Source organism: Sinocyclocheilus rhinocerous, unplaced genomic scaffold, assembly GCF_001515625.1.
Source record: "Sinocyclocheilus rhinocerous isolate Xijiao unplaced genomic scaffold, SAMN03320098_v1.1 scaffold585, whole genome shotgun sequence".
Classification (NCBI taxonomy): domain Eukaryota; kingdom Metazoa; phylum Chordata; class Actinopteri; order Cypriniformes; family Cyprinidae; genus Sinocyclocheilus; species Sinocyclocheilus rhinocerous.
The window spans coordinates 829,779-849,211 of NW_015630024.1; the positions used below are offsets into that span (position 1 = coordinate 829,779).

Consider the following 19,433-nt stretch of genomic DNA (forward strand, 5'->3'; position numbering starts at 1 on the left):
TAATTTTATTTAATTATATTTTCTCTATAGCGCCAGATCACAACAGACGTCATTTAAAGTTACCTTTCCTATAGAACAGGTCTATACCTTGTTCTTTTATTAAACAAACTAAATAGCCTTATGTCATTTATCTTATTTACACGACGGCATGTCATTTCTGTCTCTACGTTACGTGGTCGCGCTCTCTGCATTGCGCACAGCGGAGTTCCACCCCGATGCGCACACACAAGTGAGCACACTCCCACTAGTATTTGTAAATATTAAGTCGCAAAACGACTATTTAAACATGAATTCTACGTGTCTATGTGTTAATGAATGGCACAGACGCGCGGTTTTGTGTACTACTCGTACTGAAGCACGTATGACTCTTCCGGTGACATTAACGTCTGCCGTCTCACTAATGAGGACATAAATACATGAACAACATCTCCAGAACTGCTCTGAGAGTCACTTCGTGAGCATTTGACCGTTTCATTTGAGTAAAACTATCCTCATCAAATCACATAAACACAGGAATGTAAAGGTATTCACGGCAACCCTTCAAAATAAAAGTTCGGTTTAACTTGAAGACATTGCGGCAGAAATATATTACTATTGTTCAGTAGAATGTACGTAATAGGCTACTACTACTACTAAAATTATTAAAACCTTATTTTTAAGGAATATAATCATACAATATTTCTTCAATGTTTTAATAGTAATATTAAATCCCCTTTATTTTCCAAAAATAACATTTGTTTAATTTTCATTAATTAAAAGATAAATTAAATGACTGTTTTATGCCTTAAATGTAAATACACAACACAGAATTTCAGAGGAAAAAAATCATTAGGCTATTGTAAGAATAAATTAAACTTGTTTTCAAAATTAGATTATTAGATTGTTAAAACACAGAATTTGGTAACAATAAAATATAAGGTTGGAAAAAATAAAACATTTCATAGGCCCTAAACATGTAATGTTTGTTAAACTTTTGATAAATTGATGTTAAATTGTTTAAGTTTCATGATTTTAATTAATTAGACATGTTTTTTGATTAATACAATTGAATTTAACCATTAAAAAGGAGTCCATAAAAATTCAAACGGAAAAAAAAACAGAACCTCCCCCCCCCAAAGCCATAAACCTAGGGGAAACACTGAAGTGAGTGAATAAATGGATGACAAAACCCCTTCTAGCCTGTGAATGGAAAGGAAATCGCATGATTGGGAGAGGAGAGACGGCGGAGACATGCAATAGGCTGGAGGAGGTGATAACGTGTGAAGAGAGGAAGTGGGTGGATGTGGAGACGGATGAAGTGCCAAGATGGAGAACTTCCTATAATGATGAAAAACAAGACAATGTGATCATGTTAATGATCAAGGGGGGGGGCAGACAACTGTAGGACTAGAGTATTTATGGAGTTTTAACAAATAATAATTTGTTTGGGAGGCACTGTCAGAAAGATTGTTTTAGGGAAAGCTTGGTAGCTTTTAGCTTGTCACTGGTGCAAATCATTTGAAGTCACCATGAAATCAAATTTGGCCATTCTTTTTTTTATTTTTTATTGCAGTGTTCATTTTAAATGATTTATCTGTACACACCATAATTTTAAATTAATGTGCCCTCATAATCTTACATCAAAAACATTAACATTTGTTTCCCTCGCAACGACATGACTTCTCTGATGACGTGTACACTGGCATGAGGACGATCCCTCCAATCCAGCAAGCTGTCACTCTGACGCGAGATCACAGCAGTTAGCGAACAATGATCCAATCAATTCTCACTGGACAAAAATAAGTCCTGCCCTACCTTTTTTTCCTCATTTCGAGGATCTGTTACACTGAGATTTAGGCCTACGTCAGGAGAGGGGAAAAAAGACGACTGCAAATTCTGTTTCATGCCGACTTTAAAGGAACAGTTCAACTGAAAATTAAAAATCTGTAATCATTTACTCACGCTCATGTTGTTCCAAATCTATATGACTTTCTTTATTCCATGAAACTCAAAAGATCTTTTGGGTCCTTCATTTTATGGAAGAAAAAAACACTGAGACAAAATATCTTCTACGTTTGACAGAAGATATAAATGCATGCAGTTTTGGAACAACATGAGGATAAATAAATGATGACAGAATTTTAATTTTAGGTGAACCATTCCTTTAAGGGTACACTTTTTAAGGGTACTGGCCCAGTGACAAGCTGTTATAAATGCACTACTTTTTCTGAAAGTGAAGGGAAAGGTCAGTTTTACAAAACAGCATATTAAGTTCTTGAAGCAACGAGAGCTCCAGAGCGGACAGGCCTCAGCGTACTCCAGGGTATGGAGAGAACGGCACTGCTGCCAAAGGGAAATGGATTTTGAGAGACACTGACGCCAGTGCTTATGTTGTGGAGAGGGAGTGAACGAGTACCTAAACTCAGTTATAACATGGAGCCAAGCAGGCCTGACGACCACACTAGTGAACACGGGGCCCTGCAGTGGGGGGATGGGTACAAAGGACCATATATTGCAGGAAGGAGACAGTTCCTAGAATCAGCCGGCACGACTCCCCATAGTTCACAAGCAACATGATTAACCACCAGACGGGGAGTACTCCAGCGGTGCTATTAATAAAAGATAACCTCCTACCCTCCCCAGACCCGCTTCTCAAAGCCACATTTTTGCTAGGCACATACAGAGGACAGCTTTGTTTACTACAACAGAGGGACTACATCCCCAGGGCTGGGGTATGCAGCTCTTCCCTCGGCTCTTCCCTGTGACCCTAAACAATGTCTTCTGGGTTGGGGATCAATTAGACAAGCCTGTGAAATAATGACACCCCTGGGAAGATGTTCCTAGGGAGACCCCCTTTGGGCCCCTGGCTGAGGTCTTCAGGAATTGATCTTTCCGAACACACCACAGGTACACAGCTTCAGCAGTAATTACCACACTGCAGGAGCAGACGATCGCACAAACAAGGCACAGTTGTGGCCGAAACTAACCGGAGACGTGAGTTGCTGCATAGGACACCAACTGGCGAGGAGAAGATAAGCAGGAGGTAATTATAGTTCGGCTGCTGTTACCGCTAGAACACACCACGCTGAAATGCTATTGTGCATACTGTCATCATAAATTAATATTTTATTGTGAAGCAATAGAACAGGAACAATCACGACTACACAACCCCAATTAAGAGGTTACTGGACAGACCCTTTCAGCACAGATCCTATCCTTGCTCATAATGTACTCTTTCATTGTCTTGACGGCTGCCATTTACCTTTAGTTGCTGCACGATCATTCTTAGACAAAAGGCTCAAGAGTTTTTTTGTGCACACAACACAATCGCTAAAGAAAACTAATTGAGGGAAATGTTTACAGAAGCTAGAGTACAAACACATTTGTTTTTCTACCATGGTAGGGACTTTCTATTGGCTTCTATTGTTTTATACAGAGTTAATAACATTTTCCATCTTCACCAAATATCAGAAAAGCCTGTAGAGCTCAGACTTTTATATCCTTGAAGATCTAGTCAGCACAATGTAGGCAAAACCTGAACACACACACACACAGAGGGAGAGAGAGAGAGAGAGAGAGAGAGAGAGAGGAAGAAGCCACAATGGAAAATTTTTGATGGACTTACCAAGCGAGCTGGACATCAAGACAGCTTCTACAGGGATCTTCACACTACCCTTAACCTTGGGTTAACATCTTTCTCAACACCGTGTAAAGGTCAGTTTTAACCCTGGGTTAAGTACACGTTCTACACTTGCAATTTTGGAAGGGGTGTTAGCATTACTTCTAACCCTGGGTTTTATGCTAGCGACAATGCGTTACACTAACATTAAACGTTATGGCGAGTTGTTTAGAAACAGACACCAATCATAACGTGCCTCAGTTCTTACCTCATTAAAAATTAATGCGCTTTGTACAGTCGCTAAAACTTTCACACGCCTCCACGACTGAGGGGAAACAGTTAAAAATGTCGAACGGTAAAGGCAAACGCGTTAAGTAGAATGATGAATAGACGATATTATTTTGCTCCACATAGCGACTTTTCACACAGATGAACAAGCAGTCATTAAGCGTGTAGTATTTGTCCAACGTTAATATTCAAATAAGAACGTTACAAATGCGCAGCGTGGAAATCTCAAAACCTGACTACCTAAAATTAACAACCAAGCAAGGTAGTATGAACAGCGTGAAGCACAAAATAAGATACGTCCATTTCAAGTGTGAAAAACTCACCCCCAACCTCAAAATAGGCTCGCGTAAAACCCCCGAAGTACCGTTTGCGATCTAACAAAATTCGCTTCGTGTTGGCTACGGAACAATTCTAAATCAATACTTAACTTTCATAGTAAGCCGATGAATGAACAATTCCCTAACACATTTCATACATGCATAAAAACAGCCAGTACATCCAAGCCTGTCATCCGATTTTATGATGGAAACGGAGGCAAAGCAAATCAAGACATTCTAGTGACAGGAACTGAGTGCGAAACGTACCTTTGTGCATGCCAGTGAAGCGGTCTTTCAGCACGGTGAGCTCGTAGATCTTGCCAAATTCCTCGAAGAGCGGCCGGAGGTCCTTCTCGTCCAGGTTGCGGGGTATCTGTCCGATGAACAGTTTGATGGCATCGTGGTCCTTCATTGGAATGGTGGCGCAGCTCGCGGGACTGTGCGTGTGGCTTATTCCGTTCACGAGCCCGTTCGTACTGGCCGCTCCTCCGTGCACCGCGGCGTCCACCTGTCCGTTCGTTAAAGTTGCCATGTTCACCGCGAGGACTTTCAGCTGCTACGCCTTCAGAAGTGTTTCAAACGACGGGATGAGACGTCCTACTCTGGTTTTCGCCGAAAATGTACAGATGCAAACACGTACCATTGAACACAATCAAATATCAAACGCGTTTGGTCGTCCAGGTGGAGGCGTGTTTCCTTGTACGTGTCCCTTACAACTCAATTCATTAATGTAATAAAAACGAGAGAGAGAGACCGACCGAGAGCGTTCGCTTTACCTCCGTTCCCCTCGCCCCTGCTTCTAGCTACCCTTTTATTTTTTGCATTGGGAAGTCGGTATGGGTGTCCTCCCGGTTTAAACCGACAGGGCTGTCTCAAACGCGCTCAGTGCAGTGGGGAGGAAGAGAAGAAAAAGCAGCTCGCTTTATGTCACACGACGCGCTCTCTCCCCCTCTCATCGTTATACAGAAACATGGTATGTTCCGCCGAAGGAGAGGGACTATAAATAAAGAAAATATCACATTTACACGGCTCTTTGTACGCTGCCTTGTGAATGACGCGCCTTAGACTTGTACATAGTGGCATTCAATGTTTATTTAAAAAAAAAAACCGTGTATGCATTGTTGTTGTTTTTTTCAACGCACTCTAATGCATAATGTTCCCCTAAATGCATTTCTCAGGAAAGCATCAAAGGATTCACCAAAATTCGAGGGGAACTAATGGACAGCGCCAGTGCTGAAACGCTCGGAAAGTGCAAAGGCAAAAGCAGCCTTATGCATGTAACCTCGCCGGGATAAATCATTTCAATTTTATAATTAGGATTATTTTTACTTATCATTCAAAGAAATACAAAAATGTGTTTGTATTTAATCGAGGTAATGTCTCTTTTCAAATGTACGAGCTAGAAAGAGGGCTGTGAGCTCCTCCGCGCGGTGTGTACGGGCAGGGAGGTGACACTGTTTGTGTGTGTGTGTGTGTGTTCAGGAATGGGGGTAATAAACATACAAATCCGTATTATATAGTTGGTTCCTAGAGCAACCGTTAACCCGTTCAGTCCTAGTGTTCATTCCAGCAAGCATCGCTTTTATCTGGGTGTTTTATATGGTTTTGATCATTTGATGCCATCATAATGCATTTTTAGATTGGACGGATATGTCAATCTATGAGTGCTACAAATGTTTTTTTTTCCCTTGCTCAACAACCTTCTTTTGAATTATGGCAGAACAATATGGCACAGTTTGAATGTTTATAACCTTAATATGTCAGAAAAAACAACAATAGCTTCTATATTACAGTTTAAATAGACTGTTTTCCATTTCAATATATTTTAGTTTTGTCACTTTTTGACACTAAAAATATTTTTCAAAGAGCTAAATACTTTTAAATAAGATTATTGAAGTCCGGTTTACAAGAAAATGCTATTGCGTTTTTTCTAAATATATTTATATTTTCTAAAATATATTCAAATGGAAAACAGTTATTTTAAATTGTAAAAATATTTAACAATATTACAGTTTTTACTGTATTTTTGATCAAATAAATGCAGCCTTGGTGAACATATGAGACATTTGACCCCATTGTGTATGTGTGTGTAAACACACACACACACACACACACACACACACACGTCTGGTTTGCTATCCTTGTGGGGACTCTCCATAGGCGTAATGGTTTTTCTACTGTACAGACCGTATATTCTATTGCCCTGCACCAACCCTACCCCTCACAGGAAACTTTCTGCTGGATGTTGCTACAGTTTAGAACCAATGCCCATTGTAATGGACATTACAAACAGCTATTGAAATCTTATCATAAAACATTTTTTGACTGATTATTATTTATGGCTGCATTTAGAGTAGAATTAAAACATGGCCATATTTTTTACATCCCTGGAACATAATTCAAGAGCAATGGGTCAATAGCTGACAGTAGAAATTTTAAGTACTCTTTGAAAGATTATTTATAGTCACATCTTTTCACTTAGGAGCTCACTTTGATTGTGTCTGTGGATTTCATCAGACAAAAATGCTGTTGTGAATCACTGTTCACTACAGAGCATTTGCTTCAACGATAAACTCTCTTTTACTGAAGCCAAAAACGAAGTGTCTCTTCAATTTAATATCATAACCCCATCAATGAACCTACAGAGATCTGCTGTTCTTTCTGATCAGGAAAAACAACCCTGATGTAATGAAGACTGACTGAACAGATGTAATGAAGACTGCTTGGAGGTTTGAGTGACGCCTCCAAACATCTAACCTGAGCCCTCAACACCTCTAAAATCCCACTTATACACGATACGAACCGCTGTTGACAGTCAAAGCGTGTATGCACATGTGCAAATGTTGCATGCAAGCCTCCAATTTCCACACCAGAGCACACAACCACAGCGTTTTTCATGCCGACAATGACACACCACTGTCGAGACCAAAGCACCTGCTCATAATGATGGGAAATTGTAGGCTGCTTCAGAGTTCCTGCTGAGCACGAGGCCCACGGAGAACAACAGGCGTACATGTGTTCGGCACTGGCACAACGGCAGGTAGGAGCACTCAAGCGAACTCAAAATGGAGGAAAACAACAAGCCGCTTTAGAGGAGGCCTTCTGAATGCTCTGAAAAGCCCATGACATAGCTGTTCAGAACAATGATTCTCAATTAGTTTTGCATCAGAAGTCAGATTTGGCACTGGATATCAAGTGGTGACCCAACATGATACCAAATGTAACCTGTTCATGCAAAACCATTTGTTTTCCCAAAGAACCTTTCAGGTTGTTTCTTAAAATAAGCTTTATTTATTAATTTTTTTCTTAGTGTAATGATCTGTCAAAAGAACATTTTTCACTACATAGAATATTTTGTGCAATAAAAAGATTCCACAGATGTTAAAAGTTCTTCACTGAACCATACATACTAACAAAGAACCTTTTGAAAGAATAATAATAGTAATAATAATAATAGTAATGTATCCTATTATGCACGATTATTGCATTGTTTTTCACTGTGGTCTTTAAACAGACTTGGACATTTAATTTGGAGTCATGACATAATGGTTAAAAAGCACATTTTGTTCTATAAAATAAAGGTTCTTAAAAAAAAGAGGAGAAAAAAGAGAAAAAGACCAAGAACCATTTTCACTGTATTTCACTGCATTCTTGTATTGGATATATATGATTCTTGGGATAATAAAAAGCATCAGTGCACCTATATTTTCTAAAATAAAATAAATAAAATAAAATAAAATAAAATAAAACAAAACATTAAAAAAGAGAAAAAAAAAAAAAAAAAAGTAGTTTACATGTACACTTTGCAGAATGTGTAAGGTTTTCTATGACGTCTGATTGCAAATTCCTTTTTGGACCTAAGTGCAGCCTTTATTTTTAAGAGTTCACAATAATACAATAAATGCAATGAATTGCATCATGCTATGTTTCTTAGAAGAGCAACTTCTCTTAATTGCATCTTTCCAAATAAGTAATTTATAGCTCAGCTGCTCTTTTATCTACATTGCATCTCTTATTGTTTCATGTTCTCCGCCCAAAGGTCAACTGGGCAAATATTAAAACACAGTATAATCTTGTATGTTTTTGGCCTTAACTATGCGATTTTAAAGCGTTGGATGCGGTCCAAAGCAGCATTAAAAAGGAAACGAAAAGCACTCCATGGCCCTCTCACCTACCGCACTCAGAGGCTGTAATGGCCCGTTAATGTCATTTCGGACTGTCAGTATAACCCAGCCCAGCTGAGTCAGTCCGCTTTCTTTGGCAGGGCACTGTGCTCGGTTCTGCAAGCATACCCTTGGGGCCACGCTGCCCGAGATCACACCCGACTTGCCTTGAGCCATATTTTTAATACAAGGACGAAATGTGTTAGCACAAATCATTGTAATTATGTTCTCTGCGTAGTATCGCAACGATTACATAAGTTATGTTGCCATTATTGTTCCCTATAGTCTTTCTCTTCGCCCCTCTCTCGTCTCTTTTGCTGTTTTCAAGCCGGCCCAAATGAAAAGCGTCTGATGAGCACGTCCATCATCGTGATAATAATAATCATACACGATTAGCGGGTAATTTACAGACCGATTGGTCTACAGAGGGAGCACCGTAGGTCACAGGGAGCTCGGTTTGATGAACCTGGAGTGGAACTGGAACGCTCCAATCTAAATTTCAGCAGAGGAGTGGTCTCAAGAGGAGAGTCTCGCATTTTCATCCTAAAATTTGATCTCAGCGGTATGTCTATGCGAATGAGCCTTACAATCAAATGACAATCATACTTATTTTTTTTCTGTCAAGAAATAAATAATAAATCCAAATGTTATTTTCTTCGACAGCAGGCCTGCTGCTAAAAATATGCACTGTCGTTCCATGCTTCTGCATGGCTGCTGGAACAACAGTAAGCTGCTGTCCATGGTGCTGAAATATTCTCACTGAGGCACAACTAGTCAAAACCAGTCAAACGTTTGGAATAATGACAATTTTTTAAAATGAAGAAGTGTCTTATGCTCACCAAAGGCTGCATTAATTTGATAAAAAATACAGTAAAAGCTGATTTTTTATGTATCAAATTTAAAATAACTGGTTTCTACTTGAATACATTGTAAAATGTTATTTATTTCTGTGATGGCAAAACTGAATTTTCAGTGGCCATTACTCTAGTGTCACATGGTCTTTCAGAAATCATTCTAATATGCTGATTTGATGCTCAAGAAACATTTCTCATTATTATCAATGTTGAAACAGTTGTGCTTCTTCATATTTTGTGCAAACCGTGACACATTACCATTCAAAAGTATGGGGTAAGTTTTTTTATTTTTTTATTTTAAATAAATGCTGTTCTTTTGAACTATTTATTCATCAAAGAATCCTGAAAATGTATGTTAGTTTCCAAAAAAATATTATGCAACAAAAAACGTTTGATGATAATAAGAACCATTAATTGGGCACCGATAAAAAGTGAGCACTAAATCAACATTTCTGAAAGATCGTGTGACATTAAAGACTGAAGTAAAGGCTACTGAAAATTTAGCTTTGCCATCAGAGTAATAAATTATATTTTTACAAAATATTTAAATAGAAAATAATTTTAAAGTGCAATAATATTTACTGTTTTTTGATCTAATAAATGTAGCCTTGGTAAGCATTGTGACTTATTTCAAAAACATTAAAAAAAGTAATAATAATTAAAAATTATTTCAAACTTTTGGCCGATAGTGTATATCAACTGACCCCTTCTAAAATGGGTTTACTTGAAAGAGATTGCTATAATATTATACTGAAAGTAACAAAAGCCTTTTTTGACACCCCTCACTCTTTGACAATAGAGTGCACTGAAATAACTTGTGCCCTTGGAACATTACTTTGAATCAAATCCTGTTCCGGCGGTGTAATTGTTGAGGAAGGCAAATAAACGAGTGGCAAATGAAATTCTTGCAGGGCAGCTTGCACAAATAGATTGATAATGTGCGCCAGCCGCCGTAAAGTACGTTGAGGTTTTGATATTACCTGTTCTGCATATTAATGTCTCTCCTAACCTGTCCTTCATACAGGACAAAGTTCTAAATCTCAGAGAGTCTTGAGCCTCGGAGGCGGTTCATCATCTCAGTGTAATTTAGGAGGACGAGCAGGAAAAGGGCAGAGGAGCACAGAACTCCAAAAAACCTTTGACAGAACGGCACTATGGAAAAGACACCGAGTTCAGCTAACTGGAACCTATAAATGTGAGGAAGCAGAAAGAAAATTAGTCATGTGACTCGTCAAATACAGGCGAATAAAACAACAGCCAAGCAAGCATATAAAAGGTGATAATTATCAGATCCACTGAGACTATGGTACATGCCAGTCTGAGAAACTTTACAGAAAGCCACTCTTGAATTTCATAAATTTAACAGCTATGTTGCAGAAAAGGATCTGATTTTACTGATAAGAAAAAAGCTATTTAGATCAATACCAAGGGACACATATATGGGACGAATAAAAGCATGGATTGGTGGAGTTTTTCCCCTTCAATTATGGTTTACTCTAGAGGAGCTGCTTATCGTGAGAGCGGTGAGTTTTTTTGCATCAGAGGGGAGCCGTTGGTTGTTAGTGCAGTATTGAAAACAGATTAGCGCTATACCACTTGACACAGTTGGGCATTTCTTTCAAACTTAAATCCCCAATCGCAACTCTCGACTGACTCTCGACTCCTCTACCCCATTGTAGAAGAAAACACAGCATTGAAACAACATTATCCCCATTCAGAAGACAAGCTGAGCTCTCTTTGAGGAAAAGGCCAAAATGACAGTGACCTAAGCTACATCCCCGCATCAGGCAGCAGTGTTTGAAGGACTTCTGTTAAAGTGATACTTCAAAAAATAACAAACAAATCTGTCATCATTCACTCACACTTTGTCTTTGTGTGATTTTCTTTCTTCCATAACTGATATAATATAATATAATATAATATAATATAATATATCTTTCATAAATAAAAATTTACATATCCACTACTGTTCAAAATTGTAGGGTAAGATTTTTTATTTAAAATAAATGAATTCTTTTATTCAGCAAAAAAGCATCAAACTGATCAAAAGTGACAGTAATATTTTTTATAGTTACAAAATATTCATATTTCAAATTTTACTATATTTGTGATAAAATAATTGTAGACTTGGTGGACATAAAAACGTTAAAAAAATTAACATTAACAATAATATATTATATATAAATAATAAACCATTAACAATATAATTAATATTATAAATAATATCTCATATAAAAATATATTATATAATAATATTACTGATATTAATGATTTTATTATTATTAATGTTAATAATAATAACGATAATTATTATTATTATTAACAATAATAACGATAATTATTATTATTATTAACAATAATAACGATAATTATTATTATTATTAACAATAATAACGATAATTATTATTATTATTAACAATAACAAATTAACATTAAAAACTATACATATACAGTGGTGGTCGAACACGGGATATTTAAGAGGTCATTATTATTAATGTTAATAATAATAATAATAATAATTATTATTATTAACAACAATACAAAATGAACATTAAAAACTATATATATGCATATACAGTGGTGGTCAAAACTGTTATAACACATGGCATATTTAAGAGGTTTCAGTTGTTTTTGTTGAATTGACCATTACAATAACCATAAAACGCGACAGAAGCAATCTGCTGGAACATTGAAAACGATGGACTGGCCCCTTCAAAGTCCAGACCTCAACCCTATTGAGCAAATTTGGGGCTAGTTGGAAAATAAACTGAACAGATCCTATTCCACATTCAAAGGAAAGCCATTGGCTTGAGTTGCAGAAGGCATGGGATAACATTAGTGTTGAAGTTTTCAGGAAATATATTGACTCTCTGCCAGAGAGATGTGCAGCTGTAATTGCTGCAAAAGGTGGACATATCAAATATTAAAGTTAATAGTGGATAAAAACAGTACGACTCACTTCATCTGATATTTGTTATGCTCAGAGCAACGTTCTGCATGTTTCATGAACATTATGAAATGAAATCATGTTTTGGAGGCAAAAAAGGTCAATATTTTCAGATCTGTCAGGTGTTCTAACAGTTTTGGCCACCACTGTATATAAACATTTAGTATTTAGATATTACATAAATCACCAAATCTACAGATAAGAGTAAGGACTGAGGTAATTGTAATTTTTAATTTTCCCTTTAAGAAAACGAATTGAGGACTTGATTGCCTTCGTTTGACTAAAAACACTTTTTTCTTTCTTAACACCGCACATAGAGTAAATGCTTCTCATGATGCATACTGATGATTTCCACATCACGTGAACTCCTTGTTACTTTATCCCCACCAGGATTAGTCAGAGAGAGAGAGAGAGGTTCTCACCTGTATGTGGCTTCTAACTTCTCCTCATGTCAGTCCCATCTCTTTAATCAGTGGTTTGGAATCCTGTGACATCTGACCTCTCGGCTGTCTCACAGCACCTGTGCCACAGGCAGACGTGTCACCTCGCTGTCATGTCAGCTCCACTCCGCTCTTTACAGTGACTGTGGTGTCTGGGTGCCTGGCCCCACAGAGCCCCTGATTGCTCCCCCGGGAAGGTGTTAGAGAGGTGGGCGAAGCCACCTGCCACTGCCCTACAGCGATGGAGCGAGCGGAGGGCCTGGGGCTCAGCATGAATGCTGGAAATACAACACATGGTGCTGCCAAAGACCATTCCAATAGGGGGGAGAGAGAAAGAGAAAGCCAGACGAAATGACTGCACCGTTGCAACGAATGACAACGTTGGCTCCTTCGAAGTGAAAAACTGTGCCTATGGAGACAGCAAAGTCACTCAGGACCAATTTTCCTTCTGCTAAACCAGGTGCAAGCAATTACATGAAATGATTGGACAATCAGTCAGTCTCAAATACTCCGAAGACACCATAAACTTCCTATCATGTGTTTATGTTTCTGGGCAGCAACCACTCCAAAGGGAGAGAAAGGTGACAATGGAAAAAGGGCCGACATGCTTTATGAGGTATTTCTGTGGAAATAGCCAGCCTGTCAGCCGCTACATAAAAGCATAAACAACCTGTTGTACTTTTTAACTGTTGTATCCTTTAAAAAGACCCAGGGGGAATTTTAAAATACTGCCGCTGAGCTAAATTACTTGGAGCCCTTTGGGGACCCTTTGTGAGAACCATATACATTTATTTTGTGTAAAGTATGCAACAGAATACACCATTAAAAGGGATTTTAGGATAGAGATGGGACAATATAATCCGTACAGGAGTCGATTAAGCGCAGATGAGTGTCAGCTATGTTATAGGCCCCACCAAGAAACAAATCACATCAGTATTTCAGTCATAGTATGCATAGTACACTACTACTATAGCTCTCATCTGCTTTCAAGGCATTAAACAGGTAAAAAACACTAAAGAAGTGTATCAGTACTTCCAATTTAATATCTTTTTTATATGAGTCCTGTATTCAAAATCCTAAAAAAGTATCATGGTTTCCAAAAAATCTAAAGCAAAATAAATGTTTTTAATGGTGATAAATGTTTCTTGAGCAGTATATTACAATTAAAATTATTTTAAATTCAGCTTTGCCACCACAGGAATAAACTACATTTTAAAGTATATTAAAATAATAATAACAAAACAGTTCTTTTAAATTGTAATAATATTTCACAATAACTATATTGTAACTGTAACAATATTTTTGATCAAATAAATGCAGCCTAAAAAAATACAGACCCCAAACTTTTGAACATTAGTGTATTTTATTTTACAGTTAAATTGTAGTAATATAGTACAGTATAAATATATTTATTTATTTATTTATATTGCATATATTTTTATGATACATTTTTGAATTTAATTTCAATTCACTTAGCCGCTAGGGGAAATGTTAAAACAACTACAAAACCCTAACTTAATACTTTGATAGCCTCTGGATATCCCATTAAAAATCAAGAATATTTATTCTATTTTTCTGGGATAATAAGCATGTCAATGTTATTGTGAAAATCAGTCTACTTGAGCTGTTCTCTTTGGCGTTTCAGATACTACAGACAAACCTGCTGAGTAACGATTGAAATTCTAGGCACTATTAATGTTATTATGTGTACTTGTATCCAAATTTGCCTGACTGACAGCCACCACATAAACCAGCATAAAAACCGCATTGTGAAACTGAATTAAACATGCACTAAACATGTGGCTTGACAACCACAACTAAAACATATCACAACAGTATACCACGACTTAATTGCAGTGCAGGAATGACAGTTTGTGAGATGTTATTAATGTAACCCACACTGAGCTTATATTTAATTTTTACAGCAACTAGTCAGCAGGCTGTCTGAAACACCTTTAACAAATGAGAACAGCTCAAGAATGCTGATTTGAACAATAGCACAGACATGCTATTATTCCAGCAAAATAGAATAAATATCTTCAAGCCTTCAGTGGTTTTCAGCCATTTAATGTGCATTCTGAAACGAGATTCTTTACATTTGTAAAACACTGTGGTTGGACAAATTCATTGTCTCCACTGAAAGCACGTCAAGTGAGTGCAAGTCTTTTCAGAAGACACTACAATGTGCAATGTCTCCTGCCAAGTTAATGTGGCACAAACCAGAGGAAATGGGGTCAATTAGATGTCCGACCTCACCAGGTATCCCACATCTACACGTAAAGCACTTAAACAGCATCACAAAGACTTCTACTGGATTACAAGAGCAAATGTTTGTGTCTGCGGACATCCAACCCATCGTCTCTGACGTCTGACATGGGCCATGTCCTCACTATTGGCACGCTCTAATCTCGCTCCGCTCCTGGGAGAACGCGGAGTAACTGCAACGCCATTATCTAATGACGGGGCTGAGATGCCACGCTCACAAGCTGTATATTTAGAACAGGCCCCAGGGTGCTCTTTAGGAGGTTAACATCCACTGACCCTGACGCGACCTTCTCTCTGGCACCCTGCCCGACCTATTAGATGTGGCTTTGCTTCTTAAAAGCATTGTTAGAAAGAGCCAGACATCAAGAAAACATACCTGGATGAGTCGTGGGGGGACACATTTCCATCCATATTTCCATTTCAGAGAGCCTGTAAGCTGCACAGACAGAAGACACAATATTACTTAACATCAGTGTGCTGTATGGGCAAAAAAAGCATGTTTTAAAGTGGAGGGGCATGATGAACTCTTTAGGACATGATGGCTTCTCTCATGAATATTAATTAGGAGGTCACGCTCCTATAATAACACATATGCTAATTAATATTCATAAGCCTTTGCCATAGTAGGATCTTTAAACTTCTTGTCTGGTGAAGATACGATATTTAGCATCAAATTACAATTTTAAATAAAATACACAAAATCATTAAACGTTATAATTTATATTAACATTATATCAAGAAAACCACATTTAAAAGTTTGGGTAAAAGTAAGATTTTTTAAAAAAATTTTTGAAAGAAATGTCATATTCTCATCAAGGCCGCATTTGATCAATGATAACTGATAATTTCGTATTTGTGACCCTGGAGCACAAAACCAGTCTTAAGTCGCTGGGGTATATTTGTAGCAATAGCTAAAAATACATTGTATGGGTCAAAATTATAGATTTTTCTTTTATGCCAAAAATCATTAGGATATTAAGTAAAGGTCATGTTCCATAAAGATATTTTGTAAATTTCCTACTGTAAATATATTAAAACTTGATTTTTGATTAGTAATATGCATTGCTAAGAACTTAATTTGGACAACTTTAAAGGCGATTTTCTCAATATTTTGAATTTTTGCACTTTCAGATTCCAGATTTTCAAATAGTTGTATCTCGACCAAATATTGTTCTATCCTAACAAACCATACATCAATGGAAAGCTTATTTTATATATGAAAAATTGACCCTTATGACTGGTTTTGTGGTCCAGGGTCACATTTGATCAAAAATACAATAAAAACAGTAATACTGTGAAATATTATTACAATTTAAAACAACTGTTTTTTATTTAATGCATTTTAAAATGTAATTTATTCCTGTGATGCAAAGCTGAATATTCAGAACTCATTAGTCTTCAGTGTTACATGATCCTTCAGAAATCATTCTAATTCATTCATTAATATTCTAATTAACATTTACTTTCTTATTATTATCAATGATAAAAACAGTTGTGCTATAACATTTTTGTGGAAATTAATGCATTAATTAAAAATGTCAAAAGAACAGCATTTATAATTATTTTTGTCTTTACGATCACATTTGATCAAATTAATGCATGTTTGCTGAATAAGAGTATTAATTTGTGGGAGAAAAGTGTATGGGGGAGAATATTACTAGATTGCGACCATATTGTTAATGCAACACATAACATTTAAAATGTGTAACATTATCAAAACTAGTCAAAATTTGTCCACACATGGCAATAGTACTGCTTTGAAAGGTTACAAATTAACTAAAGTCACCCAGTTGCGCATAGAGATCTCAGATGAACATAGTACGTATCTAAGAACAAGTCTGTATGTGTGTGTGTCAGGATAGCAAGTGACACAGAACAGCGCGCTCCCACAGCCCCTCCTCTCACTCCACCCGTCCATCCATCACAGCCATGATCTTTAGCTTCATTAGCATGAGAATGGGGAATGATGAGATAGCTTGCATCAAATGCCAGCCACCCGGGAGACGGCAGCGAAGCACTGCCCGCCCCTGATACACACACACACACACACACACAGAGCCACAAGACTCGTTTTAAAGAAATAGTTGCACATTTGTCTCTCTCTCTCTCTCACACACACACACACACACACACACACAGTATAGCTCTTTCATCATAGCTCCTCAAGGAGCATCTGCCAGATATCTTCAAACTGGTTTGCACTCTGTCGTCTTAAGTCACTGCAACTAGTTCAAAGAGTTGCCCTGCTAACATTCACTTCTGTTAGAGAATCTGCTGACTTTTTCAATGTATGCAAAGCGGATAGTGGATGTTTAAAATGTGATAAACATTCAAAGAGGCAAACACTTCTTGCTTCTGATGCTAAATGTGTTTAATTTATAATAAATAATATAAAATATATATATATATATAAATTAAAAAATAGATTATATATATATATGGGCATTTTTTGCCCCTTTTTAAATTTTAGGGACATTCTAACCACATTCTCTAGGCTTCATCACGCAGTAAGATGTTGCCCTGCATCATATTTGTCATCAATCAACTGTATGAAATCTGAAATTTCAGATTTAAATATTATATATATTAAATATAAATTTAAATATATTTTATATTATCAGTATTATTATCATCATCATCATAATTAACTTCATTAATAACAAATATTTCATAATGTATAATGAAAGTGAAAGGTGACTATACTGTAGCTGTTCATGGTCTTCTATGCTTTCATTTTATGAAGAAAAAACAGTGGAATATCTACTTTTGTGTTCAGCAGAAGAAAGCAAGTCATATATCTTTGAAAAACATGAAGATGAGTAAATAATCACAATATTTTCATTTGTGGATGAACATAAGTTGCTAAACTGGGAGAACTGAAGGAGAACTGATTATAAAGTGCTCAGTATATCCATGGAAATGTTCAGTGACTGAATTTAACAGCGCTCTTGCATCATCTTTTGCAACAAACGTGAAATGTGCTCTGCACAAATCTGTGTGTGTGTGTGTGTGTGTGTGTGTGAGTGTGTGTATCTGAGTCATGCACAGATGACATTAACATTTATATATGGACTGTAGACAAGATAACACAACAATCTACCTTCAGTATTATCATACAATAAGTGCAATGCGCCGGCAGAATACAGAATGAGAGAAGGAGAGAGATGAAGAGAGAGGGGCAGGGAGAGAGGGAGAGAGAGAGGCAAATTAATCATTTCATGACTTTCACAGGATGTAGAGATTGCTCACTGTTTTCTTGAAAACACCCTCATTAGTATCTTTCCTCCAAATTAGACAACAGACATAAGCTAAAACAGTGCAATCTAATAGTCAGTTGAATTATGGGTAATGAGGTTATTGCCACTCTTTGTTAAGGATTGTTGTGTTGTTTTTATTCTTATAGTACAGGACAGAGGTGGGGGACTCGAGTCACATGACTTGACTCGAGTCTGACTCGAGTCGCAAATTTAAGGACTTGTGACTTGCTTGACTAAATAAAGAAAATGAATTGACTTGACTTGGACTTGAGACCCAGTGACTTGAGACTTGACTTGATTTGACCTTCATGACTCGGCAGGACTTGACTTTATAACAACTCTAATTAAGACTTGCTTGAGACTTGAACATGTGTGACTTGCCCCCACCTCTGGTACAGGATGTACATTATCAGACAAAGACTAGAGTAAGACATTAGAGGTTCGTTTACATGAAATTAAAATTATTTACTCATCTTTATGTTTGTTAATCATACAGTACAAAACCTGAGTAATATGAGTGAATACAATTTTAAATTGAACACAATTTTAAACAACCCTATTAAACATTGTATAGATTTTAAAATCTTGCTTATTACTTCTAAAGCCCTGAATGGTTTAGCACCTCAGTATTTAAATGAGCTCTTATTGCATTATAGTCCTCCACGTCCGCTGTGTTCTCAAAACTCTGCCAATTTGTTAGGCTGCATCAATTAAGACAACCGGAACCGGGAACACTTCCCAATAGCACCCGATGTACTTGCTACATCGTTAGAAGAATGGCATCTACACTAATATTAGTCTGTTAAGACCTTGTCTCAGACGGCCATCGGGACAAGACCACAGGAACCAGTTGAGTCCTCTGCTCAACGTGACTTTGCTGCAGCCTGGAATTTAACTGTTGGTTTCGTCTGGCCAGAGGAGAACTGGCCCCCCGACTGAGCCTGGTTTCTCCCAAGGTTTTTTTCTCCATTCTGTCACCGATGGAGTTTTGGTTCCTTGCCGCTGTCGCCTCTGGCTTGCTTAGTTGGGGACACTTCATTTCCAGCGATATCGTCGACTTGATTGCACAGATACTATTTAAAATGAACTGAGCTGGATGATGACATCACTGAATTCAATGATGAACTGCGTTTAACTGAAAATTGAGTGTTTACTATTGTAATTATGCATTAATGACACACTATTCTCCTAAGTAATGCTGTACAGTTGCTTTGACACAATCTGTATTGTTAAAAGCCCTATATAAATAAAGGTGACTTGACAATTTTAAGCTTATACATTTTTACAGGTATTTCTATTGACAT

At 37.2% G+C, this 19,433-nt stretch overlaps 1 protein-coding gene across 1 annotated transcript in view; it reads right to left on the reverse strand.

The window, feature by feature from the left end:
• celf4 (CUGBP, Elav-like family member 4) overlaps positions 1-5,023 on the reverse strand; it is a 92,496-nt gene extending 87,473 nt beyond the window's left edge. The window contains exon 1 of the mRNA XM_016551928.1: positions 4,471-5,023. Coding sequence (XP_016407414.1) covers positions 4,471-4,735 — 265 coding nt within the window. The 5' untranslated portion in view covers positions 4,736-5,023. The remainder of the gene's footprint in view (positions 1-4,470) is intronic.
• Between the last annotated feature and the right edge of the window lie 14,410 nt (positions 5,024-19,433).